Source organism: Mugil cephalus, chromosome 3 (genome assembly GCF_022458985.1).
Source record: "Mugil cephalus isolate CIBA_MC_2020 chromosome 3, CIBA_Mcephalus_1.1, whole genome shotgun sequence".
Taxonomy (NCBI): Eukaryota; Metazoa; Chordata; class Actinopteri; order Mugiliformes; family Mugilidae; genus Mugil; species Mugil cephalus.
In genome coordinates this window covers 13,496,014-13,517,057 of record NC_061772.1, presented here as the reverse complement: position 1 = coordinate 13,517,057, position 21,044 = coordinate 13,496,014, and the positions used below count along the sequence as shown (strand labels likewise).

The window sequence follows — 21,044 nt, the reverse complement described above, 5'->3', positions numbered from 1 at the left end:
CACCGTGATATATAAACATTCATGAGCATCTATGTGTATAACATCAAGCTGCATTATCATCTGCATAAAATGCATTTTGTATTAAGTCAAATAAACTCAATAGGGTTTTTTTCAGTATCAAACTGGTAGGAGATGTTAGCTAAGGGTTAATATTTTGGTTGCTTTGGCTAAAATACTTATAAATGAGAAACAAATACACACAAGACAAACAAACTCTGCGGGACATAACGGACAAACAGTTACAAACAGACATGAATACTACTGGCATCACAACAGACTCTTGTGTTCCAGAAAGACAAACCATGTGTCACAGTGCTAGAGTGGAGTTCAACAGGCAACAGGCCTCTCTGCGGGATACCTTATGACACATTATGTTGCACTAAAAAACAAATGGCGGAGCATCACTGGGATGCAAAGTCTTAAATGCCCTCCCTGGACTAATTCCTCCACCAACAGAGTTATGGCTAAGGTTGCATTTAACATTCCCACAAGGTAGCGCTCTAAATGGAGCAGCCAGGGTTTTAAGTGGCCGCTTTTATTGCCAATAAGCTCCTTGCTGGCTTAATTTTATCACAGCGGATGTTTACGTGTCACTTTTTCAAAATTTATTTCAGCCGTATCGCATCATGTCCCTTTCCGTATTTTGAATCGTCACAACCGTATGATGAAAGTAACACAGTTACAGTTTAATAACCATTTATAAGCATCATATCACAGGGTATTATTTCACTACTGAGTTTACTGTGAAATGACAACATATAAAAAAAACACTTTCACTTTAAAGCTCTATCACATTTTATCAGGTGGCTAGTAAAGATATCACTGTCCTCAGCAGGGGTCCATACTCACGCGGGGCAGGATTCCACTACTGTGTTATAACATGGGGTCACTTAGATAGATTTGACATAAATCAGACATAACCTTGTTGAGGCGGATGACTCACCAGGTCTCGGACAAGAGGCACTGTCCTCTTGCGGCGTAAATCTGGCATGCTGTCAATACCATAAAGAATACTGCCAGCCCTGGAGAAGCAGACAGATTTAAGGTGTATTAATATCATAATAATACCATGCTGGGGGAGACATTACTACGGTGAAAGGAGGGGGAGGGGTGGGTTTGATTTATACAGCCGGCAAACACCATGCATCATGCCTGCTTCCTAACCTGTCTTACCCTTTCCTCTTCCTCTTCACTGTGCTATTGAACCACGTTACACCTGTTACTGGATTTGTAGGTACATAAACAGCCGGAATCCACACCTCAAACGTGGATGTGGACAAACATAGGATGTTTTTTTCTAAGTCTATAACAGCACACCTTTGGTTCTCTTGCTCTCTCTCTCTGTCTTTTAACTCCCTAGTGTGCTCCTGCCCCGTGAGGCTCTCAGTGGCATCACCTCAGCTGTCACTCAAGGCCGCTCGAGTGACCTCAACGTGACATCAAGACCCCAATGCCTCCACACAGATAAAACTCCTCAAGCTTTTCTGTCAGCGCTCTCGGGGACATCATTGGTTTGACCCTAAAGATACCCAACGTGACAAGCAGCACGGCCCTTTGCCTCGTTGCGAGGACCCTGGCCTTTTTTTTTTACAACGCATGCTGCAGATGGCGGCATAGTCACGGCGTCTGCTGCGGAACACGATTATTAGCTATTTTATCGCACGTGTCACTTCGGCTGTGTGAGTCTTCATGAGAAGTCAGACACTGAAGCAGTTCCGCAAATGTTCTGAAGGCGTCATGTTTTTTTTTTATGTTGTTGTAATTAGGGCTCCCCGCCAGAGGACCAGGATGCCTGTAACATTTCAGCTCCATATGTCTCAACATAAGGGCACGAAACACAAAACAACACAGCAGCTCCGGTTTCTCTAATCGTGAATGGATCGGATGAGGACGGGAGCCACCACTCACCCTCCAGACTGCAAGCCGAGCAATTTGGGATCCAAAAGACTGCGAGGCTGCGGAGAGAAGAAACACAGAGTGTAAGACAAGAAGTACATGATAAGCGCACTCAGTGTACACAAAGCAAACAGCAAACTAAATTAAAATAAATACGCGACAACAAAATATACTTGGGAAGAACATTTGGATCTCAGACAAACGACAGGAGAGTACGAGTACAGCACAGGGAGAAGGGAGGGAAGCACCACAGGCAAAAGACCAAATTATTCCACATCAATGTAATTTGTGGGCACGAGACTGAGAAGTTTGCCGCTCTTCGTGCTTCAGGCCAGACATGCCTATTGTGTAACACTCCCTCCACACTGACCAAATATCCAATTTAAAACGTATCATTTTCTGAAAAATAAAAAAAGGATGAATAAAGGGATAACCAGCACAAAGTGACAGAAAGAGGGCTCAAGGGCTCATGCTGTATTCTCTTTCATACCTACTGATATCACTTTCGTTTAGCCACAAGAAAACAGAGATACACCAAGGTAGAAGGGACACAAGCACAACACAACACAATCACCCCAGAAACAACAAAAATCATTCATGCACATGCAAGGAAATCAGCATCCCATTAGCTGAAGATAAACAGTGACAAAAAACCTGAGTATCCAAAGCACTGGCGTCTGAAAGGAGAAAATGACAAAAGATTGAAAGAGTTAGAGAGGATTAGCTCACCAGAAAATACACACAGCGACCTACTATTACCGCCTGATGACACAATTCCGTTTTGCCAAACAATTTATGCAGAAATGGAGACAAGAGTCAACAAGCACCTCGGGGACAATGGCTATGAACAGAGGATTACCGTATATACTCGTTATAAAAAAACAGGAAGCTCACAGCTAAAGGTCACAATGTGAAGAAATGTGAAGAAATGTTCCTCGAGTAAAGAACGTAGAATGAATTAAAATGACGATGTCTCAGATCTATAGCGCTACCCGAGTTCGACGGCACGGAAGCACGGGACATTAGGTAAGCATAAGCGGTTGGTGTCATGTTAGAGGTGAGCTGCGAGAGGCCAAGCCCTTTAAATAAGCAAGACTCTAAGAGGTGTAATTACTGTGCCATTGATCCATGGGTGATAAATGGCAGCAAAATCCTGATCTGATGTGTTACAAAGAGAAAACAGCTGTTCACAAGAGAAACATCAAATCGCTGCGCTGATTAAAATGACACAACAGGCTGTTCGTTGTGGATTAGCAGCTCCTGCGTCCCTATCACTGCAAGAGACAACACTGAGAAGCATTTAATATTTTCAGTACTTCTTTAACATTTAAAATCTTAGCTGACGACTAAAGTAACAATCCTTTTACGCCAGAGGTCTTCAACGTTTTTTAGGCCAAGGACTACTAACTGATGAGAGATTAAGTGGGGACTCCCTACCTACTGTATGTGTTATATATTAAACTCTGCCTAGTGCTATGTATAAATATACATTATTATTATCATTTTGCATTCATACCTATATACATATCATGCACTGTTAGCCACTCTGCCAGAGTCAGTGTTTAATATGCAGCCTTGTGATTGGCTTAACAGCGATAGGGGCTTTGATTGACAGGTCTAGAGTGGCGTTGTGTGAAACGATTGATGTTGAGACAGCTCCATTTATCCCTTTACTAAAATATGTTGGAATCATGTTAATATGTATTTAAAAAAAATTAAATTTGTGGGGGAAAATTAGAAAAAATATATATCAAAAATGTCCAATCAACCAAAGATTTTGAGACCCCCCCTGCAGTACATCCACGGACTCCCTAGGGGTCGAGGACCCCCTGTTGAAGACCTATGTTTTACACATTTGTCCACAGTGCTCTGTAATGCTATTAGTGTTCACCACAAGTGCTCATCTTGTTGTAGTGAATGGTCCTCAGATTCAAAAAACATTAACTAGTCAACAACATATGAGGTACTATAAATTATTAAAGAGGCAGATTTTTTGTAGAGAAGCCTTTTCTGTACTGCGACTATAATGCCACTGGGTGAGACGCCAAAAGCTGAACACATGTGAGGGAACTGCACACATGGAGGAACTAAGCCGCACCATGGACAGCGATCAGCTAAGCTACTTTCAGCACAGCCATACAAGATAAAGCCATCTCCTCTACCAGCAAGTCTGCAGCTGCTCTAGATAAAGCCAGACCACAAAGATAGGCTATGGGCTGCTGATATAAACCTCATTTCACAGGTACCTTAAATCTGTGGAACAAGTGAAATGTAATTGCTTGCTGGGAAACCTGTGCGTACGTGTGTTGTGGGCAGAAAGAGTGAACCCTTCATTTCATTTCTGAGAAAAAAACAACAAGCTGCCCGTGCAAAGATCAGGGTTCTCTGAAGCAGAAGAGATAGCACGTGGCTTATAGTGTTATCAGGACTGACCGATGCACCGGCACACACCGGTGCATGTGTTTTTACGCAGTCACCTTCAAGCACATGTTTACAGAAGACACACAATTGTGTGTCTATGCATGCACAAACACAACAAGAAGACAGTAGAACAACAGATTTCCCCGAGACCTCTGCTTGTACAGATTTTATTCGACTTTCGCACACTCCATTGTTGCTTGTAAAAAAATAAATAAATAAATAAATAAAAAACACACACAAAGAAAATTGAGATAATAAAGAGGAGCAGGGCCCATGGCACTCTCAAAACCTCTTTGAAGTTTGGGATTCATGTAATAGATTGAAAGAAAGAAAAAATGTCAACGAGTAAATCCCAAATGCATGCGGTTGTCTGATGAGCTGCAGCCTAAAAGCTTTAACCTGTTCTGCGGTCGGGAGTATTGAATGAATTCGACACTGCTATTACTATGATAACATCTATGGCCCTGTTTAGCTGTGCGTTCCAAATGTAACACGCTTTATTAAGAAAGTTTGATGATACGCATTCCTTCATCAGATGTATTATTACACTGACCTTAAAAAAACTGCATTTTGATGTTAGGCAGTAAAGTACATTGACCTTTTGTAACGGACCTGAAAGTCTGCATACGGTAACAACATCTAAAGTTACAGATTCAAATTTAACTTTTGTAACGTTTTATTTGGTGCAGTACTTTGCTTTTAATTGGCTGCACCAGACTGGAACACAACTTAAATTATAGTGCTAGCAGAAAGTTTATTCTACAGGCAGCAGAGAGGACGGAAGTAGAAGTGGAGTCACTGACTTGTAGTTGAGAAGTTGAGAAGTGACCATGGCTCAAGGCCAACACTCAGCTCTAATAAAAAGTTTCCACTGACTGGAGAAAAGCTACTTAACATCTAGACTTAAAGACACCATTCAAATCATTTTGGTATTTTGCTAACGTGCTGAAGTGGCAGCAATAATACGGTAACATGACATGACAGACACTACAGTTTTGTTTTGGAAGTTTATAACTATATAAATATGACTTTCTTACAACTGAGTGCTTGTTTTAGAAGATGTCTAACTTAAAAAGAAATCCAGGTAACTTGTAACACAGCAAATAAATGTAAAGCATGTAATCGAGCGGTTTCATGGTGATATGCAGCATATTAATAAAAAGGTTTTATCCTTTTCACTTGTCGTAGCTGCCCTTAAATAAAACAAAGTAGTTGAATCTAAATATAATAAGCTCAGCTTTTATTATATTTAAGATCAGCTTGTCCTATCATTGCCTACCAAGTTACCAATGTTCTACTGAAAAGCTGTACTCGTGGTAAAGGACTTCCCAAATATAAACCAGAAAAAGGAGTTTTGCACTGGCGGGATATATCTGGGTTTGCTTGAACTGCCTAAAATAGAGTCTTAGACTTGTGAAAAGTAGGGAAAGCAAGGGGAATTATCATGACACAGTTCCATTACGTGTCCCTGTAAGCTATTACAGTGAACCAGCATGTGCAAAAGCAGGACCTCCCCAAAGCAGAGTGCAGGCGCTGTGCCATTAATACACGTAGGCTTTCCCTTTTGTGACAAGTAAAACGGTCTACGGTCAAACGAAAAGCACACGTGGGGTCTGAGTCTAATAATTGTTAAATGGGCTTTAAAAAAAAAAAGCCCCCCTAAATTTAACTATTTTGACGTGGGGTTGACTGAGTGATCTGCATAAACTGAAACAATTTTATGATATTTGTGTGTCCATAGTATTTATGTATTTTATTGTGAAATGTTGGGATTTTTTTCAATCATTTGTTTATGATCTGTTTATGTAAAATCGTTTGTCATGATCGTGCTTATTCGCTGCTTGTATCTATTTTATGGCTGTTTCCAGCATGGACCACATTAACATGCTAACACCGCTACATGCTAAATGGCGGTGAAACCTGTGTTTTCTTTGTGTTTTCCAACATACTGAAGTTGTCCAGATGTACAAATAAAAAAAAATAATTTGATAGTACTATTCGCTAAATCTAGAGTCTAGATAAAAAACTATACTTTTATTAATCTCTCAAATATTTTTTTGGAAAATAATTCTGGGGCAAAACACGAGAGGAAAGAGGAAAGCGCCTGCGGTCGGAAGGTGCCGCCTCCGGGCTTTGATGGAATGTGGGAGCTCAGAGTGAGATATGAATGTCCTGGATGCCTGTACAACCAATTTGTTCACTGCTTGTCCCCGTGATGATTCAAACAACACCACATGACCAGGCTATAGAACAAGACACATCAACTACAGTATATGTGCAATACTAGCGCTCACTGTGCACGTCAGCTCCAATTTTTTTTCCAACTATGACTAAGGGTTTGAGGCCGTGGGAAGCTGATGTCAGTGGGTTTATTTACTTCAATATTTCAGCGAAAAAACAGAATCCTGTAAGGCATGAACCAAGAATAGTGCATTGGGGTAAAACCTCATTTAACCAAAGACATATTGTTTTTGGATCGAAGATTTACATTGTAGAGATAAGTTCAAAATTGTTGTGTTAATCTGTATTAATATGGTTTCATGCCAAAGCATGTAGGGTGGGAGGGGGAGTACAAGTATGATGTTAATGAGCTTGATTCAAGAACACCGAAGCAATGTTTTTAAGTGTTTAATTTGCCAGAGTCTCTCAAAATTAAGAGCACAGAAGATGCTTTTCACTTTCTCCCAACAATGACAATAAACCAGTCAGTGCACTGAATCTGATGAGCTCGTCTAAAACGACGACAACAGAGTCATTCGATTTTCAGTTTCTTGAGAAATGGTGCGCTAAGCATAAAGAGGGTCTACCTTCTTTGCTCCCCCAGGAGAAAACAGCAAAATTCACTAGTAGCAGACCTCTATAAATATTCCAAGCAAGGCTGACCTGGTTACAGAATGCCCTTGGGAGTGTGAATTAGCATCTGAATACAGACGCTGCTGTGGCCAGTTGAAGACGGGCCTGGCAGTAGTGGCAATGCTGCTGAGACTCCCTACACAGCTTCCACACAGACCAGCCAGCACGCTTCAGCGCACGAGCACGATGAGCACACATCAGCCACAAGAGATGAAGGCATCAAGCTAATCAGGGGGAGGGGAGTATGCATCCATTTATGGCTATTTTTCCATCAGAGGATAAGTAGTTTTTTAACTAACTGTGTTCATTTTCAGCAAAGTTTGTGAACGTAAGTGGAAGAGATTGTGTGAATCTTCAGTCTTATGCGCTGACTGTATCGGTGTCAGGCAAGCACATTTGAGAGTTCTGTAAACAATTTTTCTAGTCTACTGTTGTTTTTGGTTATCCCTGCTGTAACGTGGCCTCAAAGCAATATTCAGTCTAAATTGTGAAAATTAAATAACGTGGACAATATAGAAACACTACAGAAAGCCACAACCGATAGCTTTAACAGAAGATAAAAAATAGCCAAAAACCCACTGGACGGTGAGGACAATTGGTCACACGTTATTATTTAAAGTCATAGGCCCTGGGCGAGCAGCATGCCTCACCACACATGATTCAACAATGAGCAGTGAGTCAATCAGTCAGTGAGTCAGTCGCCCAGATTGACTCAGCCAAAGCAATGTGTAAGACAAAAAACTGTACAGTTAGAGTCCATAGAGAGAAAGAAAACGAGGAACAAACGTGTCATTTGACGTTTCAAATTCATATCACCATAAAGTAATTTGATTTCACAATGTAAACTGTCCCACTAAATATGCATATATCACATGTCATTATAACCATACTTCCTATTAAATGTTAAGGGCTGTGTATCATGCCTTACTTTTATAACTCTCAAAATCGATATCTGTATTTTCCTTGACTGAAAATAACTAGTGATCCACCTCTGCCTACGTTCCCAAAATGTTGATGGTGATGACTTAGTCAAATATAAATACTGTACATATAAATTCTGTACAAGTGGTAAAACTGTAATTAACAGTGATTTTGTCTACTGTTGTGAACACAACTGCCACACAGCCAGTATTGAGCTGTAGCCAGTACTCCTCTAACCTGTCTCACAGTGATTACCACAGTTGCAGCTACACATGTAGGTCAAATCCTTTTTAATTTTAAGAGTGGAAATTCCCTCGTGTCTTCTTAATTTCCAAGATGAAGAAAGTTTCACCAATGGATCAAACTTGTTTTCAGGTAATCCCAGCAGTTTGAAAACATCTTGATTCAAGGCAACTACTGTAGTCAAGCAAATGTATGACACAAACTGACAATTGAGTAAGTCGATGTGGATGCCACCACACAACACTCAATAACAGAGTGTGGTCATGTTTTTATTCATTGTAAAGAATTCATGGTAGTTTTGGAGGACAGTCCTACTGTAGTTTTTGAGGTCTATTAAATTGTGGTGATAAACAATAAACCTGTATGACAATCTTACCCTTTTAGCCACAGCCTACTGCAAGGGTATCTAGCATGGCAGCTAGATGCAGCCATGGGACTACAAATACAAAGTCAATGCCATCAAACACTGTCAGCAACCATTAGAGTTTTTTTCTCTTCAATATTTTCTTTAAATATTTCAACCCTGAATACATGATTAGTTCAAAGACATCCTTCAAGAAGATCAAAGCCTGAAGTTCCCACAAAGTGTCAAGTCCTTGGCTTGTCTCCACCATATAAATTAAATACATAGACTTAGGCTTCCTCTGATGCTTGAGACCTTCTTGCTGTTTAAGATTTGGAGGCCAAAGTAACTTTGCGGATTTTGGTTGTATGTACTTCACATTATTTCTTCCCATTTTATTGTATCACAAGGTACAACTTTTGTCAGTATCAATGCTCCAACATCTGACACTCAACAGTCACCTGCTTTCTGGGCATTTAATTTTGATGAGTAGTTGCTGTTATTTACAACATATAGAGTATGTTCAAAGTGACACTCTAACTCTAACAACAATGAGAAGTAAAGATGCATACCTCCTGCTAGGATCTGCTGCTCGAGTTCAGCCATCTGTTTCCTGTAGGCCCTCAGCGCTGCCTCCTTGAATGTGGGTCGAATGCGCTTCTTGGGTGGAGCTTCTACAGGCTTTTCCTCCGGAACGTTTTTGTTTTCATCCTCTTGCTGTTGTTTTACTTTTTCAGACACCTCAGTGGCCTCCTCTGGTATGTCCTCTATCTCCTCTAAATCCTCGCCACCCTCTTCCATCTCCTCTGTCACATCATTGTCCTCGGTCTCATCTGGTTCTTCTACATCTACATACTCTACCATTGCATCATATTCAGTAGTGTCCTCAGTGAGTTGGGTTTCATAATCCTCATTGTACTCTTCATCAAACTGCTCATCCAAACTGCAATCATATTCCAGAACACGAGCCTCCTTACTTGCCTCGTAGTCATCGGGAACTTCAAAATCTTGAGAGGCCTCAAAGTCCTGAGAGGCGTCATTGTCTTGGAAGGCCTCAGTGTCATCAGATACGTCATAGTCCTGAGAGGTCTCACACTCTTGCACAACCTCATCGGTCTCGTCTGTCTCATTAGTATTAGATCTGTTTTCCAAGTTAGCTAGTACCTGCTCCATCACTTCAACATAGTGAGTCTCATTGTCGACTGGTTCTTCCCCAGGTTCTGCACCTGTTTTCTCATCTTCTGACTTGGAGAAGACAGGCTCATCTGAATCAGCTGTAGTACTGGAGTTATTTGTAGTAGATGTGGACAGTGTGCGGAAACGCCCCATAAATGAGGAGTTAGTGGGCTCTTCAGGAGGAGCAGGTGTGTTCTGAGCGCCAGACTTCCAAACGACCTCTAGAGCGGACTTAGCTCTCTGCAGAGTGGATCCAAAGCCAAAACCAAAGGACTTTTCACTGAGATCTATACTGAGTCTACTGCTCCAAGACTTAGGAACCTCTTCAACCTTCTCTGTGCGAATCTCACTCTGGCTGCGGTACATGGATGAAGACTTACTCTGGGACTGGTGAAAGCTATGATTAACATCCAGTTCAGGAAATTTCTCTTTTGGAATTGATTTGGGACTATCCTTAGTAATATCTTTAGAGGCTACTTTTTGTACTGCTGGAGCTGCTTTAAGGGTATCATTGGGGGTCACTTTAGGGCCCTCTTTAGGGGCTACATTTGGAACTTCCTTAGTTGGAGTCTTAGCAGCTTCTCTACTGGGAGCTTTATTGATCTCCTTTGATGGTACTTTAGGTATCTCTTTTGGGACCTCTTTTGGGGGTGGTTTTGAAGCTTCTTTGGTAACTTCTTTAGCAGTAGCTTTCAGAACTTCTTTAGAGACAACTTGTGGGGATTCTTTAACAATGACTTTAGGAGATTCTTTAGGGGACTCTTTAGGGGACTCTTTAGGGGTCGATGCAGGTGTCAGGACAGGGGTGTTTATTGGCGTTATTTTAGGACTCTCTTTAGGTGACTCTTTAGGACTTTCTTTAGGAGTAATTATTGGGCTGTCTTTAGGGATCACCTTAGAACTGACTTTGACAGTCTCACTAGAACTTACTTTAGGAGTCACTTTAGATGCTTCTTTAATTGTGGTCTTTGTTGTATCTTTGGGGGTGAGTTTAGGACTATCTTTAGGAGGGGCTTGAGATGGTATAGCTGCTGATTTCAAAATTTCTTTAGGTGACTCTTTAGGCGCTGTTTTAGATGTCACCTTAGGCTTAGCAGCTACCTTGGGACTTTCTTTTGGCAATATTTTGGTAGTTTCTTCTTTAGGAGCCTGCTTAGTTTGTTTGTGTGTCACTTTAGCACCTTTAGGGGCATCTTTAGATGATACTTTCGTGCTTTCTTTTGCGTTTGCCTTACATCCCTCTTTAGGCTGCCGAGCAGATGTCTTGATGACAGACTCCCGTTCTGTGATGGGAGGAATAATGTGAGTGGTAATAGGTGGGAGGGCAGGTTCTCTATCAAGCATCATGAATTCCTCGTCTCCTTCAAACTGCAAATCAACCTCCTGGCATTTAGTGATGTTCTCTGGAAAACCTGGAATGGTTGATGGGTCAAAGGGACTGCTAACCTCAATGGAGGCTTCCAAGCCAGAGTCAGCACCTTGTTCCAGATGATGCCAGTCTTTCCAGGGTGATAGATCACCTTGCAAAGAGAGCTGGGAGCCACTGTAGTGACTTCTATCCCCAGACATACATACAAGTCCATTACTAACACCACTGTCAATTGTTTCTGTCGTCTCAGCCTCGTTGTGTTCATAAGTTTGATTATCCTGGCCAAGGGTGTGACTTGGGCTAGCATACCAAGAGGATGCCATGTCTTCTTGTTTTCTTTGCCATAGTTCCTGATCTGAGGATGACAGCAGTGAGCAACCATTTGCCCGTGTAAAGTACTGACTCTCTGAAAAATCTTCTGAGTATGACTGGCAAAGTTTTGAACAGTCAGATTCGGAGCGGCTGAGTTTTGGGGTGGAATAGTCACTCTGAGAGAGCCAACCTGGGGTCAGGTCGGAGTAGTAAGCCTTTCCATGCTTATCTGTGTCGTAGTAAGTGTCATCAGCATAGTGTACTGTGCCTGAGTATCCTGCTTCATCTCCTGACCGGCTATGATCATGAGATCGCCTCTTGTCTGATTTGCTCTTGTGAACAGGCTTTGAAATCACCATTGCATATTTATTTCTGCTTAATTCGTCCAGTTCTTTATCACTGTCCATTGAGTCCCAATCATCACTCTCCACTACTTTATCCTTTCCTGAGACCTTGATATCCATGCTTTCATAGGTTTGGGAGGATGACATTGTTTTGTCTTTTTTCTCTTTTCCATCATGAGTTAAGCTGTCAGTGGAGACTGTAATGCCTGTTCCTTTGAGTTTATAGCATTTTTTCAAAACTATATCCCTATCTTGGGGTGTTGCAAAAATAACAATAATAGGACGGGGTTTCGCGTTGGAACATTCTCTTTGTTGCCCTAACCTATGAGCAAGCTCTATTTTAATTGTTTTAAGGGCGTCAATGAAACCCATTTTGTCTTTTAGTATTTTGTATATTAGATTCTCTGTTTTCTCTGACCTTTCTTCAGGAACATTGAGGAACCGCAGTGTTGAATTGTTGGCCTGGTGGCTAATTTGTTTAATGTAGTCATGGATATCACGCGTTTCCCTTCTAGACTGGACAAATCCTGAGCGAAGCTGTTCAATCTCACTTTGAACTACTTCCACACTGCTAGAGATCTCATCAATGGAGCTTTTTAGGGCATTTACATGACCACGAAGCTCAGACAGTTCTGTCTCTATCTGGCTTATTCCCTGAAGCTCCTTAAAGATCATTTCCATTACATCCTGGGTCTGACTGATGCAACCTGTGGAGGAAGAGCCAGGCTCTAGTGTGGAACTCTTCTGCTGCCGTCCAGCACGGTCCAAGGATTTGCTCCGGATACCCAGGGTTTTCCGCCAATTGCTTACCTCGGAGTCTGAGGACACACATTCCTGGCTCTTTTTCCATTTTCTTAACTTGCGTAGAGCGCCTAGCCTTAATGTGTGTAGACTGGAGCGTTCAACACGTTCACCCTCAGAACTGCCATCAGAGGGAGCCAAACTGATGAGGCTCTTCCTGTTTCGTCTCACTGGCATAGTGTGTGATTTATGCTCATCCAGTCTCCGTATAGGTTTAGTCTCACTCAAGGAGTCAGAGTAACTACTATCAATCGAAAGAACCTCAGGAAATAAATTTTCATTATTATTCAAAAAAATAGGGTTTTTCGGGAGTCCATTTGCTATAGCTACACGATAACTGAAAGTGGGTGACAAGGATGAGCAGTCGTTCTTTCCGTCGTCTTCTTCAAGCGATATGTTACGTGCCGAAGAGCATTTGGAAATCTTTTTAACTGTAGTCTTCAGTGTGGTAGAGAGTGTTAGATTGTGTGCTTGCAAATCAGTGGACAATTTGGGCTCTTTATTTTCGCTTCTCTCTTTCTTCTTTATTGGGTTTGCCAATTTCTTTGTAAACATTCCTTTGCAAATCTTTTCAATGTAGGATGATATAGTCTTGATTAGGGCAGAAACCATGGATGGCAATCCTGTGGACGATTGTTTTCATCTAATAAAAAGAGAAGTTGGTTGGGTATTGAGTGAGCCAAGCGCAGCTGAACTGGGCTTGACAGTGGACGCCCAGCTCACAATCACTAAGACCACAGTCCACGAAAAGACACGCTAATATATTTGAATCCAGTTGCCTTCCTCCAGAAAAGAAACATCTCCCTGTAAGACAAAAAGAAATAGAATTTGCTTTAGTAATAGGTAGCAGATATTACAATTTACACAGTAGATACTGGTTTACTTGGCATATACCAAGACAGTAACGTTCTGTTAAAAATTATCATGCATAATGTCAACATCTCTGATTGAGAAATCACACTGACCCCAAAACTATCCCTCGAATATGAAAAAATCAAACAAAGTGCATTTTTCTATCTATAGTCAACTATACTACACTGATGTCAATTTAACTGTATTGCAGAGGCCCTGACAGAAAGAACGCTGACAGAGAGAGAGAGACATGATACTGTGTACAATCATGTATGTGTGTATGTGTCAGTCAAGGTCAATAGACCCACTGGCAGCACTGATGTATCCAGCTTCTACAGCAAGAGCTAGCCAATTATTCTAATTGCCTCAGTGATGGAGTACTCATGTCAGTGTCTGTGGAACACGGGGAGCAACAAACTAAACCATGGTCATATTTCAGCAGTTTATTCATGAGAAATACATATATGGTGTGATGAAAAATTCTACTGGTAATATTTCATCTTCAAATAGGAACTGAACTTTGCATTCCTTTTTATTTTCAACACATCTGTTTTTCTTTAGTCCAAAGACACGCCTGTGAGGTTAGCTTGTGATTGTGTGATTGTGTTAGCCTTGTAATGGACAGGCGACTTGTCCAGTTTGTACACAGTGACAGGTGGGGTGGGCCCCAGCCACCCCACCACCCTCTAGAGAATAAACTGTAACAGACAATGAATAAATAATGAATGGAGCTGAAACCCAGTTCAACATTTTTCCACATATCTATTATAATCAGAATGATGCAATGATCACTAATTAAAATGGTAAATTGAATGATTGACTGCATGTTGATGATGATACATTTAATGTCCCAATTGGTTTACCTGAAGCATCTGCATAGCACCAGCGATGACAGAAATGACGTCTTTAATCATGCATCATAACTTGTGTTAAGCCTTCAATAGCTCACAGTGCTTATGAGAGGTGCGTGTTTTCTATAGAGCAGAACTGGTCAACTGAGTCGAAAGAGGGATGTTTGCTGTGTGGAGGATCTGACAGCTGCTTCACATTTGTTCTGGGGTTTAGAGCTTGATGTGTCTACAGTCTCGCGACCACAGAGACATGCTCACTTCAAATGAGGTGTGCAACACAACATCGCAGTTAGCTTTTATGGCTGGCAACTGAAGAAGAAGCAGGCATTTGCAAGTAGACCTTAACACTTTGTAGCCAGGATCCAGTGTGACTGCAAGGCTTTCTGCCACCATTGCATGATGGAATGACTCTAGCAGCTTGACTCCCGGGTTGAGGCTCGACCCAAGCTTTTATTTGTAATATAGAAATGCCTCGTGCAATGGTGCCAATATCAATGGATGAAGTGGAGTCATTAATCACATGTAAATTTAGAATTGCAGGACAATACAAGTGTGTAGCTTCCTGGTATGTGGTGTGGTATGGTATAGTGTAGTACCAACTACAAGCGAATGTGAACATGATGACATGGGGAAGACAACTACATAGTATTTCATGGTATGAGGAGGTTCATGACTCAGCTCTCTCACAGACTGGCGCAAAGCCAACGGCAGCCTTTTGCAACTGATGGGGCATGACCTGAAATTGCCCCCCATAAATAAATCACAGCAGATATTGTTTAAATATGTTCCATGACTGCCTCACCATCTTTCACCATCAGCGCTCATCTGGACTTCGAAGTTATACTTACATGCAAGACCTGATAGGTGTCAGCCTATCAACCACAGCCAACGATGTTGACACATTTTAAGATTATTAAGTATGAAAATGTGAATGAATGTGGGTTCCAATTTACGCCTGCGTTTTAGGAATTGGGCAGTGGTCCAGATCCAATAAGGTGCATTCGCACTTTACAGACACAAATATTAGATTATCTAAAAGGTCAGTTTTTAAATCTGAAAATGCACACCAGAACAGGTGGATTTTTATTATTATTGAAGAAGATGAAGTGTTTGTGGAAAACTCCTCAGATGGAAAAATACTGATGGCACTCATTTTCTGCTTTGAATGGCTCAACGACAGCAACATCAGCCGGGCTGATGGCCATGGGCCACCCAAGATCTACAGTTACAGGAATATACCAAAAGAAAGAGCAGATGCTACATTGTTATGCTACCTGAGGGAAGCCACTTGTAAAACAATTACAAAAGAAGGAACAAGTAATCTGTGAGGCAGGGCTTTCAGTTTCTGTCTGTGTCTAATCCATGGTTGTTTAATGACCTTAAGAGGGAATAAAATAACAAGGTACATCTTTTCACAGATGGCTGTTAAATCCAATGTGTCTGCTGTTGACGCTTTTTAAAAGGAGAGCAAAACATTGTCACCCTGCATGTGTGTGTTAACAACTATCCTGGTTTTGATTAATGCAATAGTTCGGCTTCAGTGATTCTGTGATTATAATGTGCTGGGACTATATATTGTTTTAGCAAGATTAGTTATTTAAATTGACCAGGACAGGGAAATTAATACCGCACTGTGTCATGAGATACAAATTAATAATTGCTGGAAAACGAGTCTTTCACAGCAGCATGCAAAGACATACGAAAACGACTTATAATTTTTATCTACACACTCAATACACACAGAATGAAATGCTTGCATGAAATGCAGTATGAAATGGGGGTCACGTGTAGACAGGAGTGAATTAAAATGAACAAAATTTTAAAAAATGTTAAACCATTTGGGGGACTGCAATATAAGAACAAAAGAACACAGAAATTATGTCAATTTGTCATGAAAATGTATTAGGAGTAGTGGATGATTATAATAATTGCCTGAGTTTTAGCTAAAAGGAGCAACTGATTCTTTAAAATCAGCATTGACAAAAGAACTGTCTATCTCCTTTGATGTTGTCTGACATATTGGTTTTGGCCTTTGCAAGATAATTGTTGGTCATTGCTCTGATGCTGGATGAGCTGGTTGTATTTGTCCTGGCTGCTGAGATGAAGTGGTTTTCATCCCGTTCTGAGGCCAGCTCAGTGATTCAGGTCTTTCACATATCTGACAGCAATTTTTGCCCGATCAAACAAACATGTGCCATCCTTTGCCGACACTGCAGACACACAGGTGTGTGTGTGTAAGTGCTCGGCACTCAGTCGAGGCCAGTGTTAGAGTACGGGATCCTGACCAAATATGGCTTCCAGCATATTTGAATATAAAGAGGATGAAAGCCAAAAATAAAAGCAAGTGAGACAAGGGAGTGGCAAGATGGAAGACAAGTTGATACGGTTTGTGTGAATAATTGATGAACATGCAAAGGTTCAGCCAGGAAGTTTGTTTTAAGCATGATTTATTTACACTTGGTCAGTCTGGTAACTCAAGGTTTTACTAGACTGACCAAAGGTTCCCCTCTAAACTGATCAGATTAGCAACACCGCAAAGAGCAAAAAGGGTCTCTTCTCTCAAAATGGTCTATTCCACACTATGGATAGTTCAGAAAATATTTATAAATAAGTGGGAGAATGAGTAAGCTTTTTGATTGTTGTTAATCAAACTTAAAGTTAAAGGAACTAATCACTCTTGGATCTTTGAAAACCCGTGTGAAAGACCCTGCAGCAGCTACATTTCGTACTTGTCCTTGTTTTGATGTAAATTCCGAGTCTTAGTCCTGTTGTTTTTATTCTTCCATGTATTTTATTTGTGTTGTGTGAGTTGCTGTCTGTTCTTAATTGTCGCAACTTTCCTAGGCTGCTGTCTTGACCAGGCTTCCCTTGGAAAAGAGGTCTTTGTATCTCAGTGGGATCGACCTGGTTAAATAAAGGCAAATAAAACAGTCTTAAAGAATCTTGCTTCAGTGAAGTTTTCCTTCCATTATGTCAGTTTATGTATTGCAAGTGGTAAAATGCGTGGCCCACTTTCTAAATTGTGTTCAACACGCACATTTATGTATTTTAAATCTGCACCTTGTTGAAGGAGTCAGCCACCGTGAAACCTTTTTATACAAGGTTCAAACAACATATCCAATTAAACCTGGTTAATTTAAACCAATCACTTTAATGCGTCTGTGATGCAATTTTGGAGATGTGCTTAACGTACTAAACTGAGCCGCAATCATGGCTGATAGCAGCCTGGGATATGTCGCCGTTTACTGTAGCAGACACTGGTACATCACTTACACAAAGCAGTGCGCTGCACTCTGTCTGGGCAAATCACAATGAAAGAGTAGTAGTGTTTAATGAGTGTTGATCACCAATTAGGGAGCTGCCTTTCACTTACAGAGCCAACATCCTGACATCTGCATGTTAAGGTTTGACAAATGAAGCATTCGCCCTCTTCCAGAGCTGGGGCTGATGTGCAAATGACTTGCTAATACCCACGAGGTATCGCCTGTATCATCCCATTAGAGTGTAATGATGCAAGAATTAGGAAAGAAGGAAAGAAGATAACTAAATCACCTTATCTTACTCATGTGTGCGTTACCAGTTTGACCACAGGCGTGAGCAGACTCTGCAGCAAATGGGTCACACATTAAATGGTGCCATTCATTCAGAGCCATCATGACACCCACATGTGAGGACGGGATCTTATCTAGAGCTACAGCATCTGCGCTATTGTTCACCCTCAATGCAAACTGTAAAATTACATGAGCAGATTAGGTGTGATATAACTCATTTTGTAGCACCTAGAGAGATAAGTGGGTGGTAGTTGGGATCGGTTTTTGCAATCTATTTATGGAAGTAGCATGTAAACAATGGGAACAAAAGGGTTTAGACAAGTTGTGGAATGCGATTTGTACATTGGATCGTTTTAAAGTCATGAGCTGCTTGTTCTGTGCAATGCTGACGTCCTGGAACTTGAAACAATATCCGAGACACTGAACAGCTCCGTTAGACATACCTTAGAATGTAACTCCGTCCCCGACTACCTCTCATGCATGTTATAAAATAATGCATTACTCAGCTTGCTCGGTCAGAGACGAGTGGAAAGTGTGACAAAACCAAATCTGGGAATTCCTGTGGTCATGAGGAATAGCCCCTCCCACTTGTGAGTCAGACCAGAGAAACCTCCAGAGAAAGTGGGAGCACCTCAGCCACACCCACTCAAATGCTCTGATGCACTGCTGGGCCCTTCCTACCCAGGGACTTATTTCCTCCGTTTTCATTTAATGCATCTGATTAGCAGAGCACTCTAAAACGCTCCATTTCTCACAGCAAGTGTAATCTCAGCCACTCTCCTTCATTGAAAACGAGTGTCAGCTAGAGACATGCTAACCTATTTCTCACAATAGTACAACTGCTCCTTTTCTCCTGATGAAAACCCAAGTATGTCAAATTGAAGTTGTTTCACTGCAGGCAATTATGCTACCCGCTGTGACCCTTCTGGGTGCAGTGTTTTTGTGGAAACCTTTAGAAGCGGATGCATATAGATGGGATGTGTTACGTCATGTCTCCAAAAACACATGATTATGGATTATGGCCCGAGCGTGGATTAGGGTTACGCGGGAGTGCGTGTGGAAGTCCGTGCATCTGCGTGCAGTCGTGCGTGCACACACATGTGAGCCGTGCATGCGTCCGTGCACGGTTGCTTTTAAGCATGCATTTGCTGAGAGGAGATCGGACCAGTGTGTGTGAGGGTGTGTGCATCCTCAGATCATATTGCCCTCACGCCCATCCTCAGCTACATTTCTGCCTCCGTTCCACTAACCTGTGTCCATTTCCCAACAGTGAAATAAATATCTGCCTGCAGCCTCAGGAAGCCAGCCAACATCACAACAGATTGTCTCCTCTCATAAATCAAAATATTATCATTTCTTTGGCCGGCATGAGAAGGACCAGTCTCATCGCATTTTACTCAGCGTGAGACGACAGCATTGCTCACATACGTTCATGTTGTGCGTTGTGCACAACAACACGGGGAGAATGTGAGAATGAGAGCAATGGGACATTGCATTTGTGGAATCGACAGTGCCTGAGTCAGACTCGGATTTCGTTACAAACGCCGAGACCATCTAACATTTTTGGTGTGTTTTTCACCTCAGCTCCATCCGATAGAGGATGCCATCTATCCGCACCATTCTCATACACGTTTCATTAATCCACTGACAGGGCCACAGAGGGAGGGGAGGGAAGCAACAAGAAGCTATAGGATGAACTCAGTCAAGATCCCCACACCATGCAAACGCGCAGCCAGCCCCAAAACGGGCCGCGCCGCCGCACATACCTGGTTGTTTGTCAAATCCCCGTGCAGGACGCCGGCGGTTGTGTGTGGGGGGGAAAGCGAGTCGCGTGGAGCAGATACCCCTTTTCCAGTGAATGGTCGGTGCTGGAGTGGAGAGCAGCGATTCTGGGGAACGGGAGGGAGGGAGGGAGGGGAGAGAGCGGCTTCGGTGCGCAGCTGCCTGCTAATACCAGAGCTCACAGCATCCCTCCGCGTCCGTCAGACACCACATCCCAGAGCCCTGCCTCCGCGAAGAGACGCACACACACCTCTCCTCCATGCCACCGACGGTGCTCCCCCTCCTCTCTGTCGTTCCACTGCTGTGCTCCCCTGTTTCGCGTTACGGGGGAGCGAATGATGCAGCAGGCTGCCGGGTTTTATTTGCTCCACGGCTGAAACACACACACACACACTCTCTCACTCTCACTCTCTCTCACACACACACACATACACAGTCACACAACCGTAACCCCCCTCGCTCGTAGACAGTGTCACAGTGCGGGGCGTCTAGTCCAAAACGGGATGCAGGCGGGTGGTGGTGGCGGTGGTGATGGGGAGGGAGGCAGCGATGGTACTCCTGGCTGCCCAGACTGAGGCTCTGCTCCTTGGCTGGAGAGTGTCCATCCCTCCCATGTACAAAACTCTGTCTCTCTTCCTCTCTCTCTCTTCCTCTCTCTCTCTTCCTCTCTCTCTCTCTCTCTCTCTCTCTCTCTCTGTCTGTGTGTTCACTGAGAGAATTAAACCCACAGACACGCGCGCTCGCGCACACACATACACACTAAGACACAAGATACCCCAAACGAACACACACGCTATGGGAAAATGCCTTCAGTTGAAAAAAAAAAAGAGGCAAAAAAGAATAAATAATAAAAACCAGAGGGCAGGGGAATTGAGGATGTGTGTGAGTATAATTCCAGTAGGGCAGATAACTGTGTAATCGCTGTTGGGGAGAAACAACTACACAATCCGATGCGAGTGATGTAATGCGTTCATTGACCACGAGCAACACAAGGCACATAGTAAGGAGCGATGCTATGCTGTAAACTAAAGCACTATTGCTTTCATTTTTCGTCAGGGGCCGCGCGTGTGCCTGTGCTTTTTTTTTTCTTTTTTTTTTTTGTACGCGCATGCACGAGTTTATGGGCATGCCCATGGGGCACGGGGGAGAGCACTTTCATCTCTTTCTGTCAAACACACACGTTTATGATCCCAGCAAACCTCCAGCCCGCGCAGAGGGGCCGTCCCATTTCGCACAAGAGCCACACAGATACACTTGCACATCATCTAATTACGTCTCTCGGTGGAAACGCGCGATTGCTCATGTGCCTCGCAGATTTGTTATGTGCGT

The 21,044-nt window shown here is 42.4% G+C and overlaps 1 protein-coding gene across 5 annotated transcripts in view; it reads right to left on the bottom strand.

The window, feature by feature from the left end:
- Nucleotides 1-20,337, bottom strand: part of LOC125005202 (protein unc-13 homolog C) — a 97,317-nt gene extending 76,980 nt beyond the window's left edge. For all 5 annotated transcript variants that reach the window (XM_047580321.1, XM_047580322.1, XM_047580324.1 and 2 more), the window contains exons 1-5: nucleotides 19,700-20,337; nucleotides 9,250-13,483; nucleotides 2,551-2,573; nucleotides 1,909-1,955; nucleotides 944-1,022 (exon numbers count right to left, since the gene is read on the bottom strand). In XM_047580321.1, coding sequence (XP_047436277.1) covers nucleotides 944-1,022; nucleotides 1,909-1,955; nucleotides 2,551-2,573; nucleotides 9,250-13,291 — 4,191 coding nt within the window. In that variant the 5' untranslated portion in view covers nucleotides 13,292-13,483; nucleotides 19,700-20,337. The remainder of the gene's footprint in view (nucleotides 1-943; nucleotides 1,023-1,908; nucleotides 1,956-2,550; nucleotides 2,574-9,249; nucleotides 13,484-19,699) is intronic.
- Between the last annotated feature and the right edge of the window lie 707 nt (nucleotides 20,338-21,044).